Raw genomic sequence first — 27,188 nt, 5'->3', positions numbered from 1 at the left:
GACTAAGCCGCTTCTGGCGAACCAGAGCAGCGCACAGAAACGCAATTTACCTTCCCGCAGGGCCCCCAACCAGCGACTAGTTCTTGTCAGCTGATGGCAAGCGCAGTTTTGGTCTCCCTCTTCCCCCTCCCCATCTCGTAAATCCCTGTTAAGACGGAACAGGTGTCCTTTGTTCCTCTGGTCATGGTACCACATCTGTATAAGGAGGGCCAGTTGAGGTCCAGCGCCGAGGGCCTTCTGGCGGTTCCCTCACTGCGAGAAGTAAGGTTACAGGGAACCAGACAGAGGGCCTTCTCGGTGGTGGCACCTGCCCTGTGGAACACCCTCCCACCAGATGTGAAGGAAATAAGCAGCTATCCTATCTTTAAAAGACATCTGAAGGGAGCCCTGTTTAGGGAAGCTTTTGATATTTAATGCTGTATTGTTTTTAACACTCGATTGGGATCCGCCCAGAGTGGCTGGGGAAACCCTGCCAGATGGGCGGGGTATAAATAAAAAAAAAATAAAATAAAAATAATAATAATTAATATTACTATCCTCCAGTCTTTTTTCTAAACCTCTTTTAAAGCCCTCCACATGCCCTGCTCTTGAGGCAATACCATGGTTTACCTATGCGCCGTGCTCAGCACTGGTTTCTTCCTGACAAGAACTCGAGAACAATCCAAAAACGAGCCTTTATTTAAAGAGGAAAACAAGAATCAATGTAATAATGCATGTAACGCACATCGAGTTCAAACACCGCATTTTGTTTGTGGGGGGAAGAGGCGGACACAGCGCCAAAGGCGCTTCCACCTTTATGTACGACACCCAGTCTTGTCTGTCCCCCCCAGATGCAGACATGAGAACTCCCACCATATCCAAAACTAGGATGCTTTTAAAAAATAATGGGAGCAGGAGGCAATGTGGTCTCTTTCGGACAACACAATCTTCTTGCTTCTGAGAAAAGCCCAACCCCCTTTTAACACCAAAAGAATAGGGCTCAACCTAAGGTTTTTAAGACTTGTGTCACAGTAGGGCTAGATGTTGAGGGCACCCCTTCTCTCACCACCCCTGGGCCAAAATGGCCAGAGGCAGGTTGCCACTCCTAACAACCCTCTAGATCAGGCATGGGGCACCTCTGTGCCTCTAGAGGTTGCCGGACTACAATTCCCATCATCCACGCCAGTGGCCATGGACGATGGGTGTTGTAGTCCGGGAACATCCGGATGCACAAAGGTCCCCCTGCCCTGCTCTAAGCTGGACTCAGCCTCCTCCCTTCCCTGGCCCCTTTCCATATCTGAAACGTCAAGCTTCCCATTGCCACTGCCATTTACAACCACCCTTGTGAGAGGACGGCTGTCGTTCAGCCTGTCATCTTAACGATGGTTTGCCTCCTTTGAGCTTGGCCTAATCGATGGTCTTGCAGCCCATCAACACATGCAACAAAAGTCACCCGATGCAATCCTGCCGGACTGTACTATTTAAGGATATGGCTGGGGGACCTTTGCGGACAATCCCCTCCATTTCAAATGCAACAACAACGCTAGGAGAGAACTCCACTGCCCTCTCCGCAATATGATAAGGAGGCATTGAATCTGGACTGGGTGTGGTGGGAGCATTCGCACCGTTCCCCCCGGGCAAGCCGAAAAATGGTACGACCCTGGAAACAAGTGACCAAAAGAGACCAGATGAACGAAGGTCGCTGCAGTTGGTTCCCTACCCACCCTGTGACAGAGGGAAGAGGAACAGTTAGCAAAGCCAACAGAACTTAGAATAAGGTTTGCAACATTCCTCTGCTGAGGCCAGCTGACCTGCAGGAGAAAAGACGATGACTCTAGTAGCTGTGCTCGTCTCCCAGCTGCTAGTACCGGTTGAGGATCAAGAGGACAGAGTCTCAACCCACAGCTGGGCATCTGTGCGTGGGCAAGATCCTCAACGGAGCGCTTGACCCTTCACCGCAACGGCGCTAACAAAACTTTGCAAATAAACAGCAGCAGCACATGCGAATCCTTCTCAGAAATCCCTTTGGAAAAGCTGTGACCATGCGGAACAGAACACAGCTCTGGGCCTGCCGAAGTCTTACAGTTTTGCAAGCTTTGAGAAGGAGCAAAAGTCTTTTTTTAAAAAAATAAGGCTCTTCGCGGCTACAGCCAACAGGCGTCCCCTTCCCCTCGGACGTGGCGACACGCCAAAAGCGTCAACTTCCCCCGGCCGGTCAAGAAGTCGGGATGTTCCCGGGTCACTGAGCAAAGCTGGAGGAACAGGCGATTCCCTGTGCTGCTCAAATCCAGGCAGAAAATCTGGAAGCAAAAGTGAGGACAAGAGAAGGAGAGATCAAATTCCCTGTCATTTGCAAACAGCTGCCACCCGTTCCTTCTAATACCCAAATCGGCTGCTTTTGTGCCAAGCGTTTGCCCAGCACAGCAGCTGCCCATTTCTCCCCGAATGGTTTCTCCACGTTTGGGAGACTTGCCAGGTATGTAGAAATGTTAAGTGTGCAAATTTAAAGCCCCTCAAAAGTGAGCAGGCGAGAACTTGAGAAGAGCCTGTTGGATCAGGCCAATCGACTGGGCACCAAGGTTCTTGCTCGCTCACGATCCTTCCTCTCTCAGGAAGGGCCCCCCAGGCACTCGGCACCCCCAGGAACTCACCGGCTTCACAGCGGGGCTCCCCACCTGCGCAGCTCAAGGGGTCAAGGAGCCACTGTCCAATGGAAGGAGCTCACCAGCCTCTGAGACGGAGGCAACTTCTGCAGAGTTGAGAAAAAGTGAGTGTTAGGACGAGGTTTGCTGGGGGGTTTCCCGCTACCGTTAACAGCGACAGTGTGCCACAGGGAGTGTAGATGTGCTCAGAAAGCATCCCAGGAGTACAAGCCCCTTCGAGTGAGTGCGTTAAACCCCACAAGAAGCAGGATGAAACCTGGGATTTGAGCCTGACAACCACCGATTTGGAGACCCCTGCTGTTACATCATATTCTGCCCGGTGCTACCAGAGGATGGGAGATCTTTCAGCAAAGCGGACCCCAAAGGTCTGAGTGGGTGCTGCTGCACTGGGCAACAAAGAGGACGGACAACCCCGCTTGTCATTTTTAGCTGATCGCATATAAAACAGGCGGCTTTTCCAAGATGCTGAGGACAAGGCAACAGCTCAGCAAATCATGAAAGAAAGCTACAGCCTGCGGAAAGGTCCCTTTCACGGAGTACGGTAGATCCAGGAAAACCTGAAGGAGGTGTTGGGATCGTGCTACTCGCGTGTAGGACCCTGGCAGAGGCACATGCCCGACTGGCACGTTCTCTCCCTCTTGGTCGTCGTTCGGGAGCTTCAAAAGCTTTCTTCAGCCCGAACATCACAGCGACCGATTCCAACAGACACCGGCACACATAATAAATAAATAAATAAATAAATAAATAAATAATAATAAATTATTTATATCCCGCCCTCTCCAGCCGAAGCCGGGCTCAGGGCGGCTAACAACAATAAGGGATCCGCAGAGTTTGCGCAATTGCATAACAGATCTCAGCAACTCAGCATTTTGGCTAATCTACTTTATTTATATATAATACACTTGGGGCATTCTGCCCTAGCTCCTTCCTCTTTCTCATCAGACAACAAAGAGAAGAACAAAGGAAAATAGTCCCACTTCACAGAACACAGTAATACCGCAACATCCCATCTCCGTCACTTCCCACACTGTGGAATGAAAACACACACCATCATGTGATAGAAAACAATCCCATGACTGCGAACATGGAGCAAGAATCCTAACAGGAGGTCGTGTGTCAACTTCCAGTCTCGATGGCTCCCATTAGCCTTCAGGGGTCAACCAGCTTAAATGAAAGTTGATTAATCTACGCATAAAAAATAGCGGCTTTCCCCCAAATACCTAAGGTCCCAGTCCTCATGGTTCTGAATAAAAGGGTTGATACTTGAGGTCTGGTGGGGCCCCCACGGTCTCCTACCTAGGGATGTTTCCCCTCCACCCCCAGAGCTCTCCAGAACACAACCGCCGTCCCAAAGCAGAGGTGATCAAGGCAACCGAAGCTGGCATCCCGTGTGTGGCAGGCAGTGTGTCCAGTGGCCCCCGGCTCAAGCGCAGTGCTCCCCCTTCGACACCTCCAGGAGTGCCGCTTCAAGCGGAGAGGACCATACCTTCCCTCCCGCTGCCTTCAGAAACGGGGCTGGAGGGGCTGCAGGACGTGCCGCTAGACTCGTCGTCAAGAGAGGGGGACCCTTTGCAGTAGAAGACCGAGGAATCGCAAGTGTCCCCGGACGAGGAGAGGTAGTAGAAGTAGCCCCGGGGAGAGTAAGTGCTGCTGTCCGCCTGGCTGATTGACAGGTCCTCCTCGCCGGGGGAGCCTTCGCTCGAGAGCCAGGGGGACGAGGCCCCCCCTCCAGGTTGGCCAAGACCGCTGGGGGTGGATGCCTGTTCCGCTTTGGCCGCCCACAGCTCAACATCCGGCAGAGGGGTCAACTCCATCGCCGCCTCTGCCTGAGCGGGCGTTTCTGGAGGCAGGTTCGAATGGGAGCGCCCACTGCCGCCCCCTGTTTCGCAGGGGCGAGGTGTGGAGCGGTAACCCTCCGAAGGGGTGGCAAAGGGGAGGGAGAGCTGCAGGGACTCCAGCGAGGGGGGGAGACCTTCCAGGGTGGATGCCAAACAGTGGGGGGGCTCCGTCTCATCCCGAGGTCCTTCAACAGGCTCATCTGAAAAGGGCTGAGTTCATTTCACACACAAAAAAGACATACACTGCCTGGTTGCAAAAAACCTCAATGCGGTTTACACACACACAAAAAAAGATTACTGGTATGAAACAATCTTAAGAATTCCGAAAAGCTTTTTTTAAAAATAGACTTAAAGACAGATTAAAACGCGCATCAACTTCCCAGTATGCTTTTAATATTCATAAAATAAGTATTAAAATATAGGGGGAGCTATTGGTTTTATTTTTATTATGTATTTTGTGGTTTTATATCTTGGTTTTATTCTGTGAACTGCCCTGGTATAGGGCGATATATAAACTCAATAAAGAATACTAATAAATAATAACTTGCGTACTGCTCTACACCTGTAGCTCTCAGGGCGGTTCACAACATAAAAATACAATATAAAAAAACCACAAAATACATAGTAAAAACAAGAGCTTGTCTAAACGCACGTGTTTTTAAGCAGGTGGCAAAAAAGAGTACAGCGAAGGCGCTTCTCTTCTCAATCGGCAGGGAGTTCCAAAGTGCAGCTGCTGCCACGCTAAAATGTTGAGTTCTTCCAAGGGCGGAATGGGTGGTAGATGGCACTTGTAGAAGTGCCGATTCTGCCAGGGCACTTATGGGGTAAGGCTATCTCGTGGGTAAACTGGTCCCGAGTTGTTAAGGGCTTTATTCACTAGTAGTAACTCCTTGAACCTGGCACCGTTAAACACGCACCGGAAGCAGCCGTCCTTCGCAAAGGGCTGCTAAGACTCAAAGCTGGAGACAGGACACTTTCTAAGGGAATCAGCCAAAGCCTGTCTCTTGCTTTAATTCCCTCTGTAAAAAAAAACCAACGCAAACACACTCCATTTACACTGTGTCAGGAGTTATTCAAGGTGCAGGATAGAGAAGGGGTTGCATTCAATGTTCCAGAACTTCCTTCCTCTCTCCTGAATGGCCCTGAGTTCCCCCCAGACTGCAGGAGCAGATTTGGGGGCAACAGGAAACACACATTGGGGTTTTTTGGGGGGGAGGGAAGGGAAGGGGAGTCACACTGACCCCTGTGTTAGCGCAATTATTGAGCTGAATACTGAGCAAAATATAAATGACTCTCCCCATAGTGCAGAAGATTTGATAGGAAAACTACCGTCCAGAGATGTTCATACTAAATGCGGCCAAGACAAAAGAAAACGGTGGTGCGATTTATTTATATATAATGGAAGTGTGGCTTAACGGTTAGTGGGTTAAGGCCAGGGCTCAAATCCCCACTAGGGATAGAAAGCTGACTGGGTGTCACTTTCTCTCGGACAAACCTACCTCGTTGTGGGGATAAAAAGGATGAGGTTGTGGAAGAGGAAGAATGCTGAATGTCATTTTGAGAAACTTGGATATAAACGTCAGTAGCGAATACACCAGTTGCTGATTTGCTACCTGGCCAGGTTCAAGGTACTGTTTTCAGTCAATAAAATAAAGCCCCCACTCTGTGTTTGTGAGAATCCATCATGGGAACTCCCTGCCTATTGAGGCGCCTTCGCTGTGCTCTTTTCTGCACCTGCTGAAAATGGTTTTGTTTGGAAACTGAGAAGGCTCGAGTGCAAAAGCAGGGACTGGCAGAGCTGTGAAAAGCCCCTTGTATTTACGGCACCGCCTCTCCTGGTCTGCCCTGCAGAGGAGCTTAAAGTCCATGAATAATCATAGTTTAGAGGTCTCTTGGGCCCTAAGGAAGTCAGACTATCCTCCACTAGGGCCAGGGCCTTCTCAGTGATGGCTCCAACCTGGTGGAATGCTCTGTCCCATGACACTAGGGCCCTGCAGGATTTAACTTCTTCCGCCGGGCCTGTAAGACAGAGCTATTCCGCCTGGCCTTTAATTTGAATTCAGCCTGATCTTTCATTTTCCTTCGCTTCCCTCCCCCTCCCCTTTTATGAAGATCACCCGCTCTGAGCTGGCCCTCGGGATTATCTAATGCTTATTTCCCCTAAATTGATTTCTGAATTTTATTGTTATTCATGTTTTTATACTGTATTTTATGCTGCTTTTACAATTAAGTGTTTTAAATTTGTTGTTAGCTGCCCTGAGCCTGGTTTTTGAACCGGGAAGGGCGGGGTATAAATAAAAATTTATTATTATTATTACTTGGAGAGCCTCTATGGGGCTCACAGACCAAGCGCCCAGAAGCCAGCTTTAGACAGCTTCCGGTGTCCTCGCGTTCCTGTTTTTGGAAGTGACCAGGGCACACCGGTGCACAAACCCACCTGGCGGGACAGAGGAGCTTACCGGAAAGGCTGAGGCAAGACAAAGTGAGGGGCATCTCGTCGGGGGTCTTCTGCGTGTCTGAGAGAAGGCTCTCCAGGGACACCCCCGTCGCGTCTCCCTAGGGGTCAAAACAAGGGCTGTCAAGGCACATGCAGAATGAGAAAACATTTGGCCCTGTCTCTCTTTTTCCACTGGAAATATGGCTTACAGAGTTTGGTGCTTCTTCCAGATTCATAAAGCGATAAAGAAATGTAGAATTGGAAGGGACCCACATGGTCATCTAGGCCAACACCCTGCAATGCCAAAACATCTCATAAAAACAGCCTGCTGGATGAGGCCCATGAGTCTGGCATCCTGTTCTCACAGTAGCCAATGAGACGCCTCTATGCGAGCAGAACCAGAGCGCAAGAACTTTCTGCCCCCTCCACCAACCGGTATTCAGAAGTGTTTCTGAATCTGAACATGGAGGCAGAGCACGGCCATCGTGGATGGACAAAGCCAAGACTTTGGGGTGCAGCATAAGTGGAAGTCACAAACTATACCCACAAAGGAGGAATGGATTTGTAAACTAAAAGAATATTTAATTTTGGCAAAATTAACTGCTCTAATAAGAAATCAGTCGAATCAAAATATTTTAAAAGGAGTGGAAATGTTTTGATGAATACTGTATATGGCAAAATATTACTAAAAAAAAAAAAGATACGCCAATGTGCCTAGATTAAAATGGAAGAAAAATTAGTAAGGAAAGATAGTAAGACTATATAGATGATCTGAGAAGACTGTAGAATGCAAAGATTATTGTAAATTGTATAATGTGGAGGAAGTCAATTGATGGGTTGAGGAAATATAAATGTAAGGGGGGATGCGGAGGAAATGGTGTTGGCTTTGGAACATCTGTATTGTAATGTAATATGTGAAAACCAATAAATAAATTTTAGAAAAAAGAAAAGAGAGAGAGACAGAGAGAAAAGACTTTGGGACGCAGCAAACGGCACCCCCCAACATCTTGCCCCCCACCCCACTCCCCGTTTCAAGCAAGAGTTTCAGCTGCCATCCTAAGGACTAGAATCTTGTGTTCTTATCGCTTGCTAGCCTGCCTGGAGCTCAGAGCCCAAGAGCAAATATTTCGGCTGCAATCATGAGGACTAGGATCTTGTTTCCTTGCATTTGGAGCCGGCCCGCAGCCCAGAGCCACTGGTCCAACTTATTCAAAGCAAGGGAGGGCAGATCAACAGACCCCATTACTCACCAGGCTTCTGTGCTGGGCACCTTTGTCCGATGGATCGGGCCCATCTCCAGCCCCGCCGTCTCCATCCTGCGGGCACTGCACCGCGTAGCCCAACCGCACCAGCTCTGCACCGACGTCAATGTCCTGAAATCAGAAGAAGGGGAAAGAGGGGCTTGTGGTTGGTATGACGGACCCAGCTCCCCACCCCTGAACAAACTCGACCCTCCTTGCCCGTTAAATAGGGTGCTAGCGAACCTGGGCTGTACATCCATATTGGGCCGAGATTTTTAGTTGTTGTCTTAACAGGGATGCGGGTGGCGCTGTGGGATAAACCACAGAGCCTAGGACTTCCCGATCGGAAGGTCGGCAGTTCGAATCCACGTGACGGGGTGAGCTCCCGTTGCTCGTTCCCTGCTCCTGCCAACCTAGCAGTTCGAAAGCACGTCAAAGTGCAAGTAGATAAATAGGTACCGCTCCAGCGGGAAGGTAAACGCTGTTTCCGTGTGCTGCTCTGGTTTGTGCGGAAGCGGCTTAGTCATGCTGGCCACATGACCTGGAAGCTGGACGCCGGCTCCCTTGGCCAGTAAAGCGAGATGAGCGCCGCAATCCCATAGTCGGCCACGACTGGACCTAATGGTCAGGGGTCCCTTTACCTTTTTAAGATCTTAACACTCAACCCACGGAAGGGCGCCACACAAACCGTGACCTACCTGCCTGCTGGTGGTATTGTACAATCTGACGTGAGGCCAGGTGCTGCTCCCAGCAGGCAGGTAGCTGGAGATCTTCGCCAGCACCGGCTTCCACTTGGCGCAGTGTGTGAGGCGGTCAAACTCGTCCAACGCGGCTTCGGACCAAGACTCTCCTGTTCAAGACACGGAAGCAAAAAGATATCAAGGTCAAGCAGCCCCATCCTAAGCGCGTCTCCCCTGGAAGGGGATTAAAACTTTGCACCTCCCCTGGAAGGGGATTAAAACTTTGCGCCCCCAAACCAAGTGGTGCGTGGAGGGTGGCAACATGAGAGCAGAATGCTTTCCTCAGGGAGATGTGCCTGGCACCGTCCTTGCCAGTCTGCGGCCTTTTAACTCAGGCCTTTGGCAATCAAGTTTCCTTCTCCCACGCTGCTTAACTTTTAGTGTTTTATTGATTTAAGAAAGTGTATAGCCGGAGGCCTTTACAACAAACGGCAGAGGGCAAGAACAAGGTTTTCTTCTGAAATCACACAGCATAGCCTATGAAATTTTACAGCATTAAACATTCGCAGCATAAAGTTTTAAAATGAGAAAGCATCAACAGAACAGAAGAAAGCAGCAAGGGAGCTGGAATGGAGCTTCTTAGCTGCCAGAGCAAATTTGACTACCAGGCATGTAATTTGTAGATCTTTATTGGCTAAAAGCTCGACTGTCACTTCCTAGGGGAGGCGACACCTTTTAGGAGGGTGGACTGGACTTGTCTTTATCAACAGCATGTTGCTGGTGAAACTCGAAAAATTAGAATATTGTGGAAAAGTTCATTTATTTCAGTAATTCAGCTTAAAAGCTGAAGGCTGCTTTTGAAGCATCCTGGTCTTCCATGACACCTCAGCAGTGCTACAGGCTGATAGCATCTATGCCATGTTGCATTGAGGCAGTAATTGATGCAAAAGGGGCCCAAACCAAGTACTGAGTACATATGCGTGCTTCTACTGCTCAGAGGTCCAATATTGCTCTATTTGAAATCCTTGTTCTGCTGATTTCATTTAATATTCTAAATTTCTGAGATTGTTAATTTGGGGTTTTCATCAGTTGTACACCATAATCATCACAATTGTAACAAATAAAGGCTTGACATATCTCGCTTTGCATGTCATGAGTCTATCTCATATATTAGTTTCACCTTTTAAGTTGCATTACTGAAATAAATGAACTTTTCCACGATATTCAAATTTTTTGAGTTTCACCTGTGTATCCTGGTTCCATGGCCTGCTTTGCAGGGCGACTTGGTTAAGAACATAAGAGCATCTGAGCTGGATCAGGCCCACCCAATCCAGCACCCTGTTCTTACAGCAGCCAAACAGATGCCTCTTCCGAGAATCCTGCAAACAGGACCCAGGCGTGGCAGCAACGCTCCCCACTTGCGATTCCCAGCACTTGGTTTTCAGAAGCGATTCGCCTCTGAGAGTGGAGGGAGAACATTGCGGCTAGCAGGCTTGGGTGGCCTTTAATAATAATAATAAATTTTATTTATACCCTGCCCTCCCTGGCCAGAGCTGGGCTCAGGGTGGCTAACACCAATAAGAGCACAGTAAAAACATAATAGGGGGGAACCAATTTAAAATACAGATTAAAGTGCAATTTAAAATGTAGCCTCATTTTAAAAGTAGCCGATAGATCAAGACCATAAGGGGAGGGAAACATAAGGGTCAGACTGAGTCCAAACCGAAGGCCAGGTGGAACAGCTCTGTCTTGCAGGCCCTGCGGAAAGATGTCTAGTCCCGCAGGGCCCTGGTTTCTTGTGACAGAGCGTCCCACCAAGTCGGGGCCAGTACTGAAAAGGCCCTGGCCCTAGTTGAGACCAATCTAACCACCTTGCGACCTAGGACCTCCAAAGTGTTGCCATTCGTGGACCTTAAGATCCTCCGCGGGGCATACCAGGAGAGGTGATCCCTTTGGTATGTGGGTCTTAGGCCGCATAGGGCTTTAAAGGTCAAAACCAGCGCCTTAAACCTGACCCTGGACTCCACCGGGAGCCAGTGAAGTTGGTAAAGCACTGGATGAATGTGATCCTGCGGCAAGGACCCTGTAAGGAGCATTCTGCACCCGCTGGAGTTTCTGGGTTTCTTTATCCTCTGTGGATGTGTCTGTGCCTATGAAGAGTCAAACTGGTGTTTCCTGAGCATGCAACTCACCCACTGGAGCGATTCCGGCAAGGCCACACTCTATCGCTTGGAAGGGGAGGCTGAGGAAGTCACTCCTGGGGGAAAAGAAGATGGGGAATAGGCCTTAGCCACCTTAAACAGGGGCTTATGTTTACTTCCAGGGAACAACAACCCTCCCAGATGCCTCGGTGCACAGTTTCAAAAGAGCCAACAGAAGCGGCGAAGGGACTTAAACCTTCAGAAGGGGACCAATTTCTCTTGCTTTGGGGGTGCCGAGGGGGGGGGGCTAAACACACAGCCTGCCAAAGGACTGCCCGCCGCCGCCACAAAGGCAGTGGTCGAAACTCCCATTGCTCCAGGTGCATTTTGCAACAGGGAATTCCCCCTTTTTTTTAAAAAAATATATATATAAATTTTATTAGTATTTTCCAAACAACAACCACAACAGGAAAAATATCAAAAAATAACAGTGCACAAAACACAAAAACCAACATTCAAAAAAACACAAATCCATCTTACAACTTAATAATATAAACACTAACAAGAAAAACAAACATTGACTTTCACCAGTCCCACAGCACCTCCTTTATCTCTCATTGTGTCTTCCTGTCTTCCTGATCATCTTTATCCTAGCTATGACAACATCATTATGATGGGAGATATGAACGGGATCGTATAAACTAACATGGATAAGTCACAAGGCCAAAAAGTTACTAAAGATGGCAGACTACCAAAGACTTTTTTCGAAATGACAGACAATATGGACTGGATTGATATTTGGAGAACGAAAAACCCCTTGGGAAAAGAAGGAACATTCTTCTCTGAAGCCCATCTGACTTGGACAAGAATCGACCAAATATGGATTACTAAAGGTCTGGCACCTAAGGTTAGGAAAGTGGAAATCTGCCCAAAGACCTGCTCCGACCATAACGCCTTGAAAATGGATATGACATTACTACCAACCGGTTCCTTTAGATGGAAGATGAATGACAACTTATTCAGAGATCAGGAGATCATCAAGAGGGCCCAAAAAGTTTTGAAGGACTATTTTGAGATAAATTTGAACACTACGGTGGAAAAAAGAACAATTTGGGACGCAAGCAAAGCCGTGATGAGAGGGTTCTTGATACAACAGAATGTTATAAAGAAAAGAAAAGAAAATGAAAAGAAAGACAAGATTTTGGAGAAAATTAAAGAACTAGAGAAGAAGTTAAGAATAAACCCGAAGTCACAGCTGATTCTGAGAGAAATCAAACTTCACCAGGCACAATATTCTAAACTGATAAATCAGGAAATAGAATGGAAGATTAAATCAATGAAACAAAAAACGTTTGAATCGGCAAATAAGTGTGGGAAACTGCTGGCTTGGCAGTTGAAGAAGAGACAAAAGTTGAATATAGTAACAAATTTGGAAATTGAAGGAAGAAATATCCAGAACCCAGTCCTGCTGGCCATATGACCCGGAAGCTGTACTCCGGCTTCCTCGGCCAATAAAGCGAGATGAGCGCCGCAACCCCAGAGTCAGTCACGACTGGACCTAATGGTCAGGGGTCCTTTTTTATATGCCTATCACACTTTTAAACTTAAAATCCATTGTTGTATAGTTTAAAATGTTTGTTTTGCTATTGGGATTGTAGTTCCATTTGTGTTTCTCAAGCTGGTCTCTGACAGTAATAAATTTCATGTTCAAATTGTTGCAAGGGTGTGTTAAATGCATGGGGCAGATGTCTCTTGTGGTCGGGTTTTCACAACGTGCTCTGGGAAGCCTAAAAAGCAGGATAATAATGCTTTAACACAAGGCTTCCTCAACCTCGGCCTTCCAGATATTTCGAGACTACAATTCCCATCATCCCTGACCACTGGTCCTGCTAGTTAGGGATCATGGGAGTTGTAGGCCAAAAACATCTGGAGGGCCGAGCTTGAGGAAGTCGGCTTTACACAGAAATGAATGCAATTCTTTTTTTAAAAAACCTCGACAGATAATATCCAACAGGTCAGTTGATTAAATCCTCTTTTTTTAAAGGAGCATCCGAACACCCAGGAATCGGGACGCAGGTGTGGCGTTTGCCTCCTAGGTGAGTCATAAGGAAACGGTTAAATGAGTGTGATGTGATTGGCCAATGGGAATGCAAGGGGAGAAGTAAAAGTTAGAGTAGGAGGTTTTGAAAGTCAGTTGAGGTTTGGGAGTTCAAGAAGGAAGAGGGAAGATTAGATGTGGGTTGCTCGAGTTGTATTGTGAGAGAGTGAGAGGAATTGTTAGGTTGAGTCAGATAGATAGTTGGAATAATCAGTTTGGAGTTGTTAGGAACCAAGATTAAAAAACTGAGAAGAGAAAAATTAACTGAAACCATACGCTTGTTCCTGCATTTAAAAATAAACTTGATTATTTGTTAATGTTAACAACTGTCTGGACTCCATGTGTCCCCGTGAGAAACGAGATGGTGGTAGCGAAGAAAGCAATCACAGTGATGGCACAGGGTCAATAGACCGTCAAACGTCCGGGGGCCCTGTGTGATCACCACAGCAGGTTAGAGGTGTCATCCTCTTTCCTCCCTCACCGTAATGGCTGCAGCTTCTCCAAAGGAGCCTCTCCATTGTCACCAAAGTCCACGTAGTAGAGGTCCATGTTTCCATTGCCCAAGGTGCCGAGGACTCTGGCCCTGTACCAGGCGCGGTCTTCGGGGTACGGGGCGGCCACGATGTCCCCCACGTTCACCTTCAGGGGTTCCGACTGGGGAGCCTGAGTGAAGGAATCGGTTTCCCAAATCTAAAATCGGACTGTGCATTCACTCTGAAACGGGCCCCAAAATCCCATTCTCCCTTCTCCAAGGGTGCATTAGCTAAAAACCATTAACTTGAGCTCTTGAGCAAATGTATAACAGGAACCCAGCTGTATAAACAGAGCTCTCTCCTTTATCAGTCTGTGAGGCCTAATGAATGGCCTTGTCAGTTCCAAAGTTGAGCAGGGTTGACACATCTGGGTCTTATCTTACATCCTGACCACGCTGACGCACAGACCTTGTCAGCCACCCGGGAAAGGCGCCAAGAGTGCTCTTAGAGTTGGTGACCTTCTTACCCCAAGATAAGGAATACAGGAACAGGAACACCCTTTTATGGTTAAGAGTTCAGGAGCAGGAACATCTGTAATGTCAACTTACGTGTATATGCTTATGTGGCTGGATTCCTGGGGAAGGGGGGAGAGGGTATATATACTGCGTGGAATCTCTCATTTCTTTGGACTTGCTGTGAACTGACCGCGCAAGTGCCTTCTGCTATCCGGAGAGCAGAATAAACTCTTTCTCTGAATCAACCTCAGTGTCATTTGACTTCCTTTCTCCCTCCTGGGAGCAACACAGACCCCACCAGTCGGTAAAGTCTAAGAAGGCTACAGAGGCACTAGGAGGGGACCCTCGGACACCCACACACTAGCACTGCAAAAGGACTCGGAGTTCAGACCGGGTGGGCGAGGGAACGAAGGGGGTGCCCTCCTCTCCCCCATGCCAGGGGCCTCCCCCGCCGCACAAAGCCTCACCGAAAGGCCACTGTCGTAGTACTGTGTCATTTCGTGGGTGAGCTTGTCCAGCTGGAAGGTACGCGAGCCGATAATCTGGATCCAGAAGTGGTTCGGGCTCTCGGAGGCCGAGACGTAGACCTCCAGGTGCTCATTGGCGTGGAAGCTGAAGTCCGGGCTGGGGACTGAAGACCCAGAAGGCAAAGAGTGAGGAGCAGATGCCAGCCCTCTCTCTAAACCAGCCTTTCTCAACCTGTGGGTCCCCAGATGTTGTTGGACTACAACTCCCATCATCTCTAGCTGGCAAGGCCAGAGCTCAGGGATGATGGGAGTTGCAGTCCGACAACATCGGGGGGGGGACCCACAGGTTGAGAACCGCTGCGAGTCTAAACCCTCCCGGACGCATGGCCGGAGGGGTCAGGGTCTGACTCGTAGCTTCCCTCCCCCCATCTCTTCCTCCCTAGACAACACCCCAAAGATGGCGCCTCCACAGGACCCCCCAGCATCAGATAAGATTGCAGTTGTGGGAAATCTATTTCAACCTATCCTACCAAGAAAAAGGCACTAGTCCTCATGACTACCTCCTGGAAGCGGGTTAGCACACGGCAGGGAGTCAACTGTCTATTGTCAAAGGTAACAGTCGCTTCTACAGTTGTAGATATCTACGCAGACCAATCTAGCAACTAGGCCAGGCATAGGCAAACCTGGCCCTCCAGATGTTTTGAGACTACAGTTCCCATCATCCCTGACCACTGTTCCTGTTAGCTAGGGATGATGGGAATTGTAGTCCCAAAACATCTGGAGGGCCGAGTTTGCCGGTGCCTGGACTAGGCGGTTATAGAAATAAAATCATCACCATCATTATCATCATTCCCAGGTGGGAAGTCAATACATGAAACAATGTGACTATTTAATTTGTTGTTGTTTTAAAAAAAATTATTTGGTTTTTCAGATTAAAATTTTAGCCACACGTCAAGCATACAACATAAAAACAAGAATCCAAGGAATCTCTGGAACTTCCCTCCTCCCATTTGAGGGTCCTATTGTTAATAATTTTCTCCTGCATCTTTTATAACACAGTTATACCTCGGAAGTCGTTCAAATGCCTTGCGTCTCGAACGTTTTGGCTCCTGAACGCCGCAAACCTGGAAGTGAGTGTTCCGGGTTTTCGAACGTTCTTTTGGAAGCTGAAGGTCCGACAGAGCTTCCTGCAGCCAATTGGAAGCCGCACCTTTGTTTCCGAACATTTCAGAAGTCGAACAGACTTCCGGAATGGATTCCGTTCGGCTTCCAAGACACGACTGCAATCCAAATCTTTTGTCTCTCCATTGTATCCAAAATTCACCATTAAACTACAAGCGATATTCCAATCCTACTAACGATTTCAACTGTTTACAATGGTCTTTGAGATAAGTTATAAATTATCCCCATTCCTTCTTAAAATTTAGGTCTTCCTGATTTCTGATTCTTTAAATTGAAGCTAATTTATAAAAAAATATAAATGGAAACGCAATAAAAATTATATTGTGGGGGGGGGCGTGGGGAAGCTTCCTGGACCTTACAACTGAATTAGCGGCAGTACGTATGGGGCTGCCCACCGTCTTAAGACGGTTCCTAAAGCGTTGAGGAAGAGATCAGACAAGCTGACAGAGAAGTCGACCAACAGCTGATAATTAAATGGAACCTCCAGCTCCAGAGGCAGCCTACCTCTGAATGGGCTTGATGGACAACAGCGCAGGGGAAATTTTGGTTTTTTTAAAGAGAGATGCCTCGTTCCGCTTACCTTCAAAAGCATAGCTCAGGCAAGAGGCTTCTGATAAGGACTCCTCGGAGGAGCCGCCTTGGCTCCTCAGCTCCTGCGGCTCTTCGGCGGGATATTCTGGGAACTTCCCGGCGGCTCCTTCCGGGCGCTGGGTCCCCAGCGGCTGGCTGAAAGCTTCTACGGTGCAAAGAGGATCCCCGCTCTGATCGCCGCTGGCGCCAGCGTCCTCCTTCCTCGTGCCCAGAGGCTGCTTCCGCTGGGACCGGGCCAAAGCCGCGTGCGAGAGTTTCTTGTGGAAGGCCTCATCCTCCAAAACCTTCTCCGCGATCAGCTTCTATGGGAGATTTGGAAGAGTAGGAAAGCATGCTGATGGGCCGGGTGCGAGTTCCCTTTGTCTAGAGCAGGCTGCAGTCGGAACTGGCTCCCAACGTACTTCAGGGGTCCCGATTCAGCTTGCAGCCTGGCTGGCCAAGGAATTGCACCCCTGCAGAGGCCTAGGACTTGCCGATCAGAAGGTCCAGCTCCGAGGGCCTTCTGGTGGTTCCCTCCCTGCGAGAAGCTAAGTTATAGGGGACGAGGCAGAGGGCCTTCTCGGTGGTGGCGCCCGCCCTGTGGAATGCCCTCCCATCAGATGTCAAAGAGAACAACAACTACCAGCTTTTTAGAAGACATCTGAAGGCAGCCCTGTTTAGGGAAGTTTTAAATGACTGAGGTTTTAATGTATTTTTAATTTTTTGTTGGAAGCCACCCAGATTGGCTGGGGAAACCCAGCCGGATGGGTGGGGTATAAATAATAAATTATTATTATTATTTGTGTGTGTGTGTGTGTGTGTGTGAGAGAGAGAGAGAGAGAGAGAGAGAAGATGAATGAGAGAGGGAGAAGAGGGAATGAAACTTCCTCACCTCTGCGATACAAGGAAACAAAAATCTTTTTTAAAAAAAGAACAAGGAGCCCAGTATAGTAGCAGCCAGGCTTAACAATAAAACCCAGCCTTGGAAATAAGTTGCACTTAATTATAATTACAACTGACTAATAAAACTAATAAAATTGAAAACTAATAAGAATAATTATAAAAAAGGAAATGAGTTTCACAGTGAAGCTTCTCGCCCCCCCCAATAAAAAATAAAAACCCAACAGTGCCACTTTCTGAAATAGAACTGGCATAGACACCACATATTTACCTCCTCTGGAATCCCCAAACTGTAGTTTAACCCTCACAGAACTACAACACCCAGCACCCTTAAACTGCACTTCCCAGGATTCTTTGGAGGGGGGGTGTTGGGCCCCCTGCTCAGAAAGGAGGTTATGCCTGGAGCTTCAGAGGGAGTAAGGCAGGCCTCCTTGGGGCCAGGATCCCAGCACACGGCGAGATCGAATCGGGGTCGCCCACCACGACCTCACAGAACGACGCTGGCAGCTGGGGAGCAGGGCAGGGGGCTCACCTTAGCTGCCAGCACCTCCTTGCGAGTCCCAGAGAGCGTGATCTGGCGGGTGAGCGAAAAACTCCCTTCGCGGTCGCAATCGATCTTGGCCCCCGTGCTCTGGTGGATGGCTCGCACTGTCTCCCCGCCCCTGCCTGGGGGACGAGAAAAGGTTAGCAGAAACCGCAAGGATCGTGTCCTGTCCCCTCCACTGTCCTCTGAGGGCCCCTCCGTTGCAGCACTGGGAGAGATTGGAAGAGGAAGGCTTCCTCCATCAGCTTCGCCGGAGGCCCATTTGGTCATTGGAGCAGCTGTTTAGAAATCGGTGCCTGAGTGTTGGGGCTTTTGTTTTCCTCTACCCTCCCAGTTCCTCTTTCCTTGTGTGCTGACCTTTGTTGGGTTTTTTAAAAACATCGCAAGGGATTGTCTTCTTTAGACCGTATGTAAACCACTCCTGGAGTCTTTATGCCTGAAGCGGAGGGCACTAAATGCTCCAAATAAATAACATCAAACTATATAGGCCCAAAGAGCCTAATCTACGGGCAGCAAAATATTTGCCTTGTTAACTTTCTGCTTGTTTCCTCCTAGGGTGATGAGTCTGCAAACCCTGACATGGGGGGGTAAAGGCAGAGTCCAGCAAATTGCCAAGTGGCTGATCAGAGTTTGCAGAGCCTGGGGCTTTGTGAACACTGCTGACCTGTGCAGGTAATACAATTTAAAAGTAATATTTAAATATCTAAAGGGCTTTCATCTGGAGGAAGCTTGTTTTTTTCCTTCAATTTTTTTTAATTGATTTTCAACATTTATCACAAAAATAACATTAACACACAACAAAGAAAAACACACCACACTACAACAAACTAAATACATACAAAAAAGTTCTTCAAATATCCAACTCCCATCACACTGATAACTGACTTCGAGTCCTCTCTAACTGAATCTCATCATATCTCCTGTATAACAGTTCTCCAAGTTCATATTTCTAATAAAATTAACTCCTTTCATTTACTAACCTCTTCTCCTTTATTGATATTCTAATCCTTAACATTTACTACCACATATTCTTATTCTACCCCTAGGCCTATTTGTTACTAGAATTATCTGTTTATCTTATATCACAATATTTAGCTAAATATTCCTTGAATTGGCGCAAGTTGGTTTCCTGCGGCCCGGAGGGCAGGACCCGAAGCAGTGGATTCAAGTGACAAAGAAAAGAGATTCCAGCTCAAGATCAGGAAGAACTGTCAGACGGCAAGAGCCATTCAATAGGGGAAGAGATGGCTTTGGAAGGTAGAGGGCTCTCCTTGGGGGAGGCTGCTAAACGGAGTCGGGTGGCCGCCTGTCGGGGATACTTCAGCCGTGCTTCCTGCTTTGAAGAGGGCTGGACTAGATGGCCCCTAGGGTCCCCTTTTCCAACTCTACAATTCTCTGTTTCTATGAAATAATAATATAGATGGTCCTCGCCTTTCATTTTACCCTCGCAACGCAGCAAGGCACATTAGGATGAGGGACTGTGACTGGCTCAGTGTCACCAAGTGAGCTTCATGGCTAATAAAAATAATAAATTTATTTATAGTCCATCCCTCCCCAGCCAGAGCGGGGGCTCAGGGTGGCTAGCACCAGAAAAATCACAATAAAAACATAATAGGAAAAAAAAAAACAATTTGAAATACAGATTAAAATGCAATTTAAAATGCAGCCTCATTTTAAAGTAGCCGATAGATTAAGACCAGAAGGGGAGGGAAACGTAAGGGTCAGACTGAGTGCAAACCAAAGGCCAGGCGGAACAGCTCGGTCTTGCAGGCCCTGTGGAAAGATGTCAAGTCCTGTAGGGCCCTAGTCTCATGACAGAGCGTTCCACCAAGTCGGGGCCAGTACTGAAAAGGCCCTGGCCCTAGTTGAGACCAATCTAACCACCTTGCGACTTGGGACCTCCAAAGTGTTGTCATTTGTGGACCTTAAGGCCTTCCGTGGCGCATACCAGGAGAGGCGGTCCCGTAGGTACGTGGGTCCTGGGCCGCATAGAACTTTAAAGGTGAAAACCAGCACCTTAAACCTGACCCTGTACTCCACCGGGATTTGAACCCTTGTCTTTTCAGGTCAGAGTCCAAGACTCTAACCACTAGGCCACACCGACCCCCAACAGCAAAGGCACCTGAAGTTCCCTTGCTGTTGGTTTATAAGCCCAGGACAGGCACCAAAGGGTGCAGGCTTCCCGCCACCCAATCAAAACAGAGCGCAAGAAAGTTTTGAGGGATTTAGAGGACGCAGAAGAGGGATTACCAATGATGCGCCCCACGGCACGCTGGGGCACGAGGATCTTTTCCGTCACGGCCATGTTCTCCTCCAGGATCTGGTGGATGGCGGCTTTGGCCTTGCACACCTGGACGGCGGAGCCACAGATGCGGATCAGGCGCTCCTCGCCAGAATCCTCCACGTCAACGTCTATGCGGGCCTGGGTCTCCTTCCGCAGCTGCAGAGAGAGGGGACAGGGGCTCTTCAGCCTTGGCAATCTCCAAAACAGCGACGGCAGGGCCGGGTCGGAGTGCGCCCGGTTCCCAGCAGCCTCTACGGTGGGGGCCTCATCCAATTTTATAGATGGTGGCAGAGGCCCCAATCACACCAGCGTGAGGATTAAACGGTCGCCGCTTCCCTCAAAGGATTCTGGGAGCTGTTGGTTGTTCAGAGTGGTATGAGTTGTTAGGGGACACCCCTTCATTTCCTTCCCAGAGGTACGATTCCCAGAAGGAGGACGGGTTGTTAAAGCCCTCTGGTAACTGCGGCTCTGTGAAGGTGTAACAGGGCGCCTCCTAACTACCCTCAACACCCTGAAACTACAGCTCCCAAAATTCTTTGGTTAACTAATTCTACCCTTAATAATTCTAGCCTGGTCCCGATATCCTCTTCCCTGATTTCTGCAAGGCGATGTAGAGACGAAGGCTGCATTCACACCAAACATTTAAAGCACCACGATACCAATTTAAGCAGTCGTGCCTCACCTCAAAAGAATCCTGGGGGGCCGCTGTTAGTTAAGCAAGCCATTAGGAGACCCCCGCTGCTCCCCTCATATAGCTACCCTTTCCTGCCACTGCAGATCCCCTCTTTGTGGGGAACTCTGGGGAACCGTAACACTGTGAGGGCCTTAACCAGGGTTTGGCAAGGCTTATCGGGCATGGGCTGGATCACTCCCACGGATATCCTCCATGGGCTGGACCAGTGCAGCGCAATGCCGGAAATCACGCCTGCGCATGCCCAGATGCTGAAAATCGCGCTTGCGCAGAAGCGATTTTTGGCACTGCAGACATGTGAAGACACAATTCCCAGCGTCTGGGCATGTACAGAAGTAACTTCTGGCACCACAGACACAATTTCCAGTGTCTGGGCATTTGCAGAAGTAATTTCTGGCACCACGGACCAGCGCAGAAACAATTTCCGGCGTCTGGGCATGTGCAGAAGTGATTTCTGGGGCCATGGAAGAGAGTCCCCGCTCTGCGCCAGTTTAGCGCAGATTGCAAGGACTCACCAACTCAGTTTGGAGGTGGCTCGTCGGCCAGTTAAACAGCCTCCGTGGGCCACTTCCAGCCCATGGGCCGCAGGTTGGGGACCCCTGGCTTGAACCCAGAGATGCGGGGATCAGGCCCGAGGCGCTGTTTTCTCCCTCCCAGTTGAAGTGTTGGGCTGAGGGCAGCGCCGAATTCACCCGGCTCCGGGAGTCAGCAAACCTACCTGCTTGACGTTGGCTCCGTGGCGCCCAATGAGCAGCTTCACGGCATCCTTCGGGACCTTCATCTCCACCTGGAGCTCCTCCTCGCCCACAAATGTCACCCGTTCCTCTGGAAGCCCCGGCCAGGGAGAAAGACAACAGACACACAGGGCGATGAGGACCCAAAACTTCCCCCAACTTTTCAGGCAGCTGTCTCTCCTCGGCAGCCACGAGCCCATCACCCCAGGGAAGAGATGGTGGCCGGCCTCCCTGCCCACTCGAGAGATCGGGGACCTGCCCGTCTACTAGCCCCAAAGGCTCTGTGCCACCTCCGCTGTGGCAGGCACGGCGCCACTGAATGCCCGTTGCTGGGAACAGCCAAGCAGGGAGATGTACTGCTGTGCTGGGGGTCCCGCTTGGGGGTTTCCCTTGGGGGCGTCTGGCTGGCTGGTGTGAGAACAGGATGTGGGGTTAGAAGGGCTCCCTTTGGCCTGATCTGCTCAAGATATTATAGAACTAGAGGAATTCCCTATCAATGGCTGCCGGCCATGGCTGTTATACTCTGTTCTCCACGGTTGGAAGCAGCAAGGCCCCTGAACACCGATGGACATAAACTACGGCGGGGGGTTGCTCTTGCTTTTGAGGGCCTGTTTATAGGTTGGCCCCTGTGATGTCGGCTAGGTGGGCCTGATCCACCTGTATTTTAAATTTGCTCCCCCCCCATTATGTTTTTATTGTAATTTTACTGGTGTTAGCTGACCTGAGCCCGGCTCTGGCCGGGGAGGGCGGGGTATAAATAATTTTATTATTATTATATTATTAAGGGCTCCCGTAATGTTCTTGACCAACACTGCTACCCCCATGCAGCAGTCTAGGAAAGAAGGATGGGGAACGGTGAACCCGGCCAATTTTTATTAGTACAGTACTGTTAATAATTCACACAGCGGCTGCACTTTCCCTCTGTTGAAAGCCATCATGGCGTCTCCTTGACAAAGCACAGTGCTTTTCGAGAGGGGAAAACAAACTCTTACGCATTGCAAGGGGTTAGACTAGATGACTCTTTGGGTTCCTTCCAGCTCCCCAATTCTGTATGAACCTGCCTACAGAGACCCAGCACTTTCCTCGCTGGGGTGAGGGAGGAGGAGACCAGTAAGTTGGAAGAGCAGAGAGCAAGCACCCAAGCAGCCCGCGCTCTCTCCGGGATTTCAAAAGGGGTCCTTGAATTCCTGGTTCTGACCCAACAAGTGCCATGTGGCGAGTCAGGAGGCTCCACCAAACACAGCTGGACTCAACTTCCAAGCAAGAATAGGCTAAAAGCACTTAAAACTTTACATAAATATTTATGTATGCAACTACGGCGGCAAGGTTGTTGATTGCCAAAAATTGGAAAAGCAGCAGCGTCCCACCTAAAACAGACTGGTTATCTAAAATGATGGAATACTTCCAGATTGCCGAATTAACAGGGAGCATAAGAGGAGAAATGGTACAAAAGTGAATAAGGAGGGGGCTATCTTTAAGGAATATATCAACATTTATGTGGAAAAAGTAGAATTTCTGACAGATACTGAGTGAATCCAGAAAATGATTAGAGTGAAAGGAGAGTAAAGTTAAGATAGAAGAAGAGATTAAAGAAATAAAGAAATGTGTTTAAGCCAGTTGGAAAAATAAAGTAGAGTAACAAGAACGGCTGGAAGTCAAGTCACTTGGTGGGTGTCCATGTGGGGTAGGTGTGTTGATATGTACAGTATAGGTAGGGATTATATAGAGTAAGGTAGTTATGTTTTATGTTATGAAAACTAGGTAGTGTACATGTATTGTGTAAATGTATATATGTGTCTTATATGTCAACAACAACAAAAAAAGAAAGCACTTAAAAGCCCCATTTGCCACCCATTGGGTTTCACCAACGACCCTGCCCTCCGCCTGAGCCCAAGGGCAGAAAGATGTCAATATGGGATGCGCATACGAAATGACAGCAAGCGTCAAGCGAACGCTCGAGGGCAGGAGTGGCTCTGGAAGCTTTCCCAGAATGAGCGGCGCACGCAGACAGGAGAGGAGTACAGCAGGCAGGCACGATCGATTGTTCACAGCCCAGTGCCACCCACACAGCAGATGCCAGCCACACAGCCGTGCTTCCCTCCGGCCCAGGGCGCACACCCACCTTGGCTCTCCTGGTAACGGCGATACAGGATGTAGAGAATCGCCCCGCTGGCGGGGACCCCGAGTGCCAGGGCCACCTTCTGCAGCGTGGTCAGACTGCTCCAGGAGCCCTTCTCGGATGCCATGGCCCCTGCCGGAGGCGCCCTAAACGGGAAGGGGAAAAATTTCCTCAGCTGCATCTCCCCTCGGGAGAGGCCGACCAAGTACATCGCCCCGCAGGGAAGCAGCAACAGCAGACGGGATCCGCCAGACAGGGAGCACAGCTCCACGGTGGAAGCAACCTGGCCGACGCCTGAGAAATGACTTTGCTTCTCAAGGGTTTGGACGGCTGCCTGGAGCCGCCTGCAGCCAAGCTTGCTGTCCCAGGCGGAGGTTTCCCCTCCCCACCTCGGGAGAAAGGAAGAAACGGAGAAGGTGCCAGGTATTGTGTTTCAAAGAGGATGGCCGAGCCAAGCCAGGGGGGGTGTGAATCAATGTGGTTTCAGAAATGCACTTTCAGGGCTGACTTCCACTACTCACTCCTGGCAGAACAGGCCAAGAGTCCATTTAACCAGGCCTGGGGAACCCAATGCGGCCCTCTGGAGCCCTGAATCTGGCCCTCATAAATTTCCCCAAGCCACATCCTTCTATGGCCATGTTTTGCACCCAGGGTTTTCTGCTTTTTGCCTGGCTGTAAAGTTTGAAGGGACGCGGGTGGCACTGTGGGTTACACCACAGAGCCTAGGACTTGCTGATCAGAAGGTCGGTGGTTCGAATCCCTGTGACGGGGTGAGCTCCTGCTGCTCGGTCCCTGCTCCTGCCAACCTAGCAGTTCGAAAGCGCCTCAAAATTCAAGTAGATAAATAGGTACCACTGCGGCGGAAAGGTAAACGGCGTTTCCTTGCGCTGCTCTGGTTCGCCAGAAGCGGCTCAGTCATGCTGGCCAAATGACCCGGAAGCTGTACGCCGGCTCCCTCGGCCAGTAAAGCGAGATGAGCACCACAACCCCAGAGCTGGCCACGACTGGACCTAATGGTCAGGGGTCCCTCTACCTTTACTTTAAAGTTCCCTTGAACTCTTGAGCATGCCTCTGGATGAAGGATTGTGGCATCTTGAGTGGGTGCGGAAACCAGTTACATCAGTTCCCATACCCAGTTCTGCCCACCACTGGCAAGTGGCCCTTGGAAGGTTTCTGAATGGGGAATGTGGCCCTCAGGGTGAAACACAGGTTTCCCCCGCCCACAGCAGCATGTTCCCATGAAGCTTCACACACACACGGGTTGAGGATTGCCTTCCTTTCTTCCTTCCTATGTCCCCAACTCAGGTATACTGCCTCAGTATCTGGAGGTTCCACTCCTAACTAGCATAAAGACCAAAAGAGCCCTGCAGGGTTGGAATGAAGGACTGAATTCTGTCTCCCACAATGGCCAGGCCACATAACCCTGGGAACTGCAAAAGCAATGCGTGAAGCACAGCCCTGTTTTTGCCCCTCATTCCAGCAAGTGGAATTCACATATCGAGCACTCTGAACATGGACATTTTGCCTAGCCTTCATGACCAATGTCTTGATTATTTCCCCTCCACAGTGAATTGGCTTGATGGCCTTTTAAAGCCATCCAAGTCTGTGGCACTCGCGACATCTGGTGGCAGTGAGTTCCACAGCTCAGAACACACCCTACACAGCAGCCCGTTTTCTTCTATATGCTCCAAACCTTCTGCCCAACCCTGCAACATCTGGTCGAAGGTGCAACCCTGCAACATCTGGTTGCCTCACCATTGCTCTGAACCTCTGTGCAAATAGCGGCCATTAACCCAAATGCCTGTTGTTGCTTTTTTATTTAAACGACCCCAGAGTTGAGGGATTGAAAACAACGCAAAAGCCGTGGTCCAACATTTGGAACGTTTGTTGAAATCACAAGATACATGACATGCATCCTTTTGAAATTTGCTCTTTGCTCAGCAACACACAACTTTCTCCCCAACCCCACACAGAGCCCTTCTCAGCCACACCCTGTGTAGCTATTTGCTGGGCTTCTTGGAAAGGGGTGCTCTGTTGGAGCAGAAAATTAGGTTCAGGTAATTATAAAAATGTAGGGCTTTTAAGAAAAATGATGCAATCTTTTTCATAGGTTAGAAAATATTTGCGTCCCACTTTATTCAAAATGTCTGATACGCTGCTTGTATTCAGAAACGCTTAAAAAATTTATAGCACCTATTAATTAAAGACACTCAGCCTAGAGGGTCATCTCCCAGCAACGGACAGCGGGTCTTTCTGTAAAAGCCTATGAAACAGGCTCCCTTCTGCGAACCAACAGGTATCTGCTGTAAAACATATTAACTTGGCAATAAAATTAATTAAAATTATAGACAACATGCACACAGAATCTTAGCCACCCCACACATGGGGATATTGACACTATACAAAGCACCTGAGTTTCAGCAAGGACTGCTGGGAACCTTAGTTTGTTAAGAGCGGTTTACTATGTCAAGAGAAAACTGCAGTTCCCAGGATTCTTTGAAAGAAGTCATGTGCTTTAAATATATGGTGTGTTCCTCTGCTATTCTTCGTGTGATAGGCGATGAAGGAAATACTCAGAGTAGACACACTGAAAGTACATGTAAACAAGGCCTTGGTTCAAATTTATCAACCTGGTAATAAAATGAATGAAAAATACAAGTAACACCCATAGAGAATCCTGGCCTACCTGTTTTTATCTGAGAAAATCCTATGAACCCGACAAGCAAACGAACGAAAAAGTAAATAAAAGCCCACCAAGAGAACGCTGTCATCCTTATTTCTCAGTTAAGACATATAAACCTGACAATAAAATAAAATGAATATAAATACTCCCACACAGAATCCTGCTCTCCGGTTTTAATCCGAGATAATCTAAACCTGGTAATAAAACGGAAAAACGTAAATGAAATTCGAGCAGAATCCTGGTTCGTTCCCATTTCTCCCAGCTGACCTAGTAAGCAAGTAAATAAAGAATAAGATATATTCTTATGCCCTTTCAAATTTCTTATATATTCTTATGCCCTTTCAAATTTCTCCAAGCAAAACCCATTAGCTTGCTATATATAAAAAATCACATCTGCAGAGAATCCTAATCTCTCATTTGGGTTTTTTAAAGGTAATAAAATATATAAAGCCCACGCAGAATCCTGTGCTCTGAGATCATCCTAGAAGCCTGGTAAGAAAAATGAATGAAAATGTAAATTAAAAGCTGCGCCTGTAAATAATGCAATGCAAGGCTTGCCTCCCCATTGCCTTTAGTTAAAATACATTAAACCTGGCAGTGCAATGAGCATAAACAGAGGCCCCGTCCTCCCCACGCCGACACCCCCCAGAGACCTTCCAGAGCGCCTCCCCGGAGCCCTCCGCTCTCCTCCGCGCCGGAATACAAATGAGAATGACGACGCCCAGCGCAGGCTGCTCCTCCCTCCCGCTTACGTAGCAGCTGCTTAGCCGCGCCCCTTGTCCCTCATTGGTCGAGGGGAGCGGCCACAAGCAGTAGGGCGGAGAAACAGTTGTCATTGGGCGAGATGCTAGAGGGAGAGGCGGGACGGAGGAACCATTCTAATTCGACGCTACCCTCAGGGAGGGAGGGGGTAAAGAGAGGAGTCCATTCTAATTGGGCGCTGCTAGCA

At 48.9% G+C, this 27,188-nt stretch overlaps 1 protein-coding gene across 2 annotated transcripts; it reads right to left on the bottom strand.

Moving 5' to 3' along the window:
* Nucleotides 1-914: 914 nt before the first annotated feature.
* Nucleotides 915-26,980, bottom strand: TDRKH (tudor and KH domain containing). Of its 2 annotated transcripts, XM_081891454.1 has the most exons (14): nt 26,893-26,980; nt 23,560-23,702; nt 21,422-21,528; nt 19,979-20,168; nt 17,717-17,850; nt 16,295-16,607; nt 14,533-14,696; nt 13,559-13,740; nt 11,031-11,095; nt 8,857-9,008; nt 8,168-8,290; nt 6,940-7,036; nt 2,631-2,728; nt 915-2,279 (listed from the first exon to the last, which is right to left on the bottom strand). In XM_081891454.1, the coding sequence occupies exons 2-13, from the start codon at nt 23,681-23,683 to the stop codon at nt 2,664-2,666; spliced, it is 1,716 nt and encodes a 571-aa protein (XP_081747580.1). In that variant the 5' UTR covers nt 23,684-23,702; nt 26,893-26,980; the 3' UTR covers nt 915-2,279; nt 2,631-2,663. The 2 variants fall into 2 exon arrangements, with proteins under 2 accessions (XP_081747580.1, XP_081747579.1); XM_081891453.1 differs by lacking the exons at nt 915-2,279; nt 2,631-2,728 and adding an exon at nt 3,555-4,680.
* Between the last annotated feature and the right edge of the window lie 208 nt (nt 26,981-27,188).

Source organism: Podarcis melisellensis (genome assembly GCF_964234715.1).
Source record: "Podarcis melisellensis genome assembly, chromosome: 16".
Taxonomy (NCBI): Eukaryota; Metazoa; Chordata; class Lepidosauria; order Squamata; family Lacertidae; genus Podarcis; species Podarcis melisellensis.
This window is presented reverse-complemented; position numbering and strand designations above follow the sequence as displayed.

Bases quoted from the DNA above. Each gene is read 5' to 3' on its own strand.
- TDRKH (XM_081891453.1), bottom strand. From the start codon at position 23,683: ATGGCATCCGAGAAGGGCTCCTGGAGCAGTCTGACCACGCTGCAGAAG. The intron at 8,291-8,856 runs GTAGGTCACGGT...TTCTGATTTCAG, and splicing joins ACAATACCACCAGCAGGCAG to GACATTGACGTCGGTGCAGA. The intron at 4,681-6,939 runs GTAAGCTCCTCT...AGCCCTTTTCAG, and splicing joins GTCTTGCCTCAGCCTTTCCG to ATGAGCCTGTTGAAGGACCT.